This window comes from Telopea speciosissima, chromosome 10, assembly GCF_018873765.1.
Source record: "Telopea speciosissima isolate NSW1024214 ecotype Mountain lineage chromosome 10, Tspe_v1, whole genome shotgun sequence".
In the NCBI taxonomy this organism is placed as follows: Eukaryota; Viridiplantae; Streptophyta; class Magnoliopsida; order Proteales; family Proteaceae; genus Telopea; species Telopea speciosissima.
Window position 1 is genome coordinate 11,972,495 of NC_057925.1, and position 3,463 is coordinate 11,975,957.

General features: G+C 41.4%; 1 protein-coding gene across 1 annotated transcript; it reads right to left on the reverse strand.

Moving 5' to 3' along the window:
• Nucleotides 1–1,704: 1,704 nt before the first annotated feature.
• LOC122641362 (UDP-glycosyltransferase 88F3-like) lies at nt 1,705–3,174 on the reverse strand. Its single transcript, XM_043834573.1, has one exon. The coding sequence runs from the start codon at nt 3,103–3,105 to the stop codon at nt 1,714–1,716; it is 1,392 nt and encodes a 463-aa protein (XP_043690508.1). The 5' UTR covers nt 3,106–3,174; the 3' UTR covers nt 1,705–1,713.
• Between the last annotated feature and the right edge of the window lie 289 nt (nt 3,175–3,463).

Here is a 3,463-nt window from a genome sequence, read left to right on the forward strand (position 1 = left end):
TCGGTCCAGTTTCGATCGAAACCAGAGGGAAACGGTCGAAACGGTTGAGGCCAGGTCCCAGCAAATTAAAAATCTTTACTTTTTCTAGATTTAAAAAGTCCCCTTTCAGAGCTAAAGCAATGTAGATGAGTTTTGATTGATTCTTTTCCCCATATATGCATTATTTTATTTATGTAAATGGGTGAAGAGGTTGTCGTGATTCACGGGAATGGTGGTTAGCTAACAAGCGCTGGTTCTGATCATCCACCTGTTTGATCAGAACTGGAACCAGAAGATTCAGGTGAGTTGGTAATTCAGTTTTTGATTTTTTTTCTTGCAAATCTTTAATTTTGTTTAGTTTGAGAAGTAGTTTTTTTTGTTTGGTCTTCATTTTAACCTGCGGAGATTCCAGAGAGCTTTCTAGTGCTACTATTTGGTAGCTTCTTGGATTTCTAGGGTTTTAAAAAGATTTTAGGAACTGGGTTAGAGTTATTTTAAGTTCATTTATAGATATTGTTTGAGTTCGGAAGTGAGGGAAGCAAGAGAGAAAAAGCATTTGATGGTTTCGTGCAGGATTTGCTATGAATAGCCATTCTTTGTATGTATGGTTGTTCTGGTTTTCCTCCACAAATGTTTTCTCGATAAATAGGAGATTTTTTCCCCCCTTCTTTAAACTTCTATTTTTCAGGTTTGGGTCGACATACCATTAGTTGATTGTTATTTTTCAAAATTCAGACTTTCTAGTTGAACTAGGCTCATTTCATTTTTGTTAATTCCTTGTGTCAGTTCGTTAGGATACGTATGTTGTGCATTCGGAGGAATGGCTTGGCAATCTTCAATGGTACACTGCTCAGGGATTAGACCCACCAAGAAACTCCGCATAGAATTGAAGAGGGGAATCTTAATGTTTTATTTGGATTCAATGTATTATTCAATGTTCAAGTACTTTATAATTATGTAAACTAATTATAAATTTTATAATACCACTTTAGTGTCTATATCGTATCAGTGCGTGCGTTAGTAAATTTGGGTCAATAATCACAAGTACCATTTTCAGTGATTTTTTGGTGAATGTAATTCATGGATTGTGTTTAAAATGTGAAAAATAGGCAACCTACAAAAAATCAGACCTAAAAATCTTTGTTTTGAGGTCGAAACCTTGATTTTTCCATCAATGGAAAAAATCTCATATTTCGATCAAGATATGATCGAAACCGAGACGAACTCCATTTCTAGTTGATTGATACCTTGTTGAAACCTGAGTTTTAGAACCTTAACAACAACATGAGCAGCATTTCTATCTTTCAACAGGATGGGATGATCATTTCACCCATTCCCGCTCTCCTCCATGCTCCCCATAGAGGTTTTTTTTTCCCTTTAACTTTTTGGAAAATTATCTCCACAAGTTTCCATTTAAATTTTGGGATAAGTGTTTCCAGCTCTAACTTCCCCAACCTCCTATTAACTTTTTCCTTCCAACAGAAACATGAAAATCCTTTTTTTTTTGGGGGTCTATTTCCCCATCTTTAATATTTTTACATTAAATTAACTAATGAGCCTTAATTATTTCTTTTAAAAAAAGAAGTTTTTATAAGGTTCACAAAAAAGGTCTTTATTAAAGTGCCAAATGTCATTATTACAAAAAAAAAAAAAAAAATTTCCAAAATGGCTTCTTGAGATAACGAGCTGATGATACTGAGTCAGTTTGACAAGGACGACGACACGTCCGAGTTTTTATCTCCGTTCCCATGACTCGGCCAAATTGGTAAACGCAGTCTTTGACGATCCACCTTCAGCCCATGCAGCCAAGGCCTTCTCCCTCATTTCCCTACACCGCTCTCTCATCTCTGTTCCCTCCTCCGAGTCCAGCAACGCTCTGACTCGCTTCCCAACCTCGGCAGCCACCACAATCCCTTCCTCCTCCGCCACCTCCATTGGCATAGCTAACTTCATCTCCTCCACCAAAACCACCTTATTCATTTCCTGTTCTGCATAGAGCGGCCAAGCCAGCAATGGCACCCCAGCGCACACCGCTTCTAAAACCGAGTTCCACCCACAGTGAGTCACGAATCCACCCACCGATTCTCGACTCAACACCTCAACCTGCGGCGCCCACGACTTCACCACAAGTCCCCTGTCTCTGGTACGATCAAGAAAACCCTCCGGCATCACAGCGTCAAGATCGAAATCATCCGTGGCCGATAACGAAGATCGTTTGTCACTATCCGATGGAGGACTTCGCACCACCCACAAGAACCTCTGGCCACTCCTCTCAAGCCCTGCGGCGATCTCTGCAATCTGTTTCCCCGGGAAAACACCGCGGCTTCCGAAGCTCAAGAACACAACGCTACGACTCGGTTGCGCATCAAGCCACTTCAAGCAATCTAACTCATTAGATTTATGTATGGGTTCTACAACTAATGGTCCAATACAGAAAAAAGCCGGCATTTGTTGTGTGACCGCCTCGATTACTCTTGGCTCTAGTGCTTCAAAGGTGTTTGATATAATTCCCCTTGATTTGGTGAGATGGATTGACAAGTCCAACATATCATCGTAGAACTCATTGTTCCGATCATGTAAAGCCTGTGGCATCTGTGCAGCACGAATTATGGGCAATCCCGGGATGTCGAGATTAGTGTTGCCAAGCTCCCTGAGGCTCTTGTCAGTCTGGTTATGAATGGTTGGAAGGTAAAGGAAAACGGAAAGACCAGACGCACCGGTCGATACGTAGTTGTAAAGAGGGATGTTTAGGTCAGCGGCAATGGGGAAGGCAGAGTTGCAGAAGAAATCAATCACAAGGGCTGCAATGGAGGAAGAATTGGAGATGGTTTGGAGGGTGTGGAGGAGGTTTGGATTGTTGCGGTGGATGGTTTGGAAGATGGTGGGGGATGAAGATTCAAGTTTGGGAAGAGCAGGGAAGCGGTGAAAGACGATTGATGGGTCTGTTTGAGAGACATGATCGATGTAAGAATCTACAGCAGGGATGTTGAATGAGTCACCTGACATGAGGAGGACTGTGACGGAGAAGCGGTGGCTATGGTGGAGGATGATTAGTTTCCCCAGTTCAACCATGGAGACAAGGTGGCTAAGGCCCGGAGCTGGGTACAGAACTATGGTGTTTGTCATTTCCAAGATCAGTTCTTAGAAAGGATGAGAAATGCAAGTAGTTTAGGAGTGAACAGAGCAAATTGCAGAGAGAAGGGAGGAAGAACTGTTAAGTAGAAACAATGAAGTTGTCAGAGACTCAAATAGGAATGAGGTTTTATAGGCGGCTCACGCCAATAAATTAACACATAGGTCTGTGTTTTATATGTGCATGTAGTTATCATCACGCTATGCCTCTACATCACATGTCTTGTTTTTAGTTACCTTCTTTAATCACCAGCTTTATAGATTGGACTTCTTGCAAATTATTCTGGTATAAGGGAAGACTTCCCTTGTCCTAATCGTCGAGTGCAATCTGATTTGTCAATCCAAAAGACAT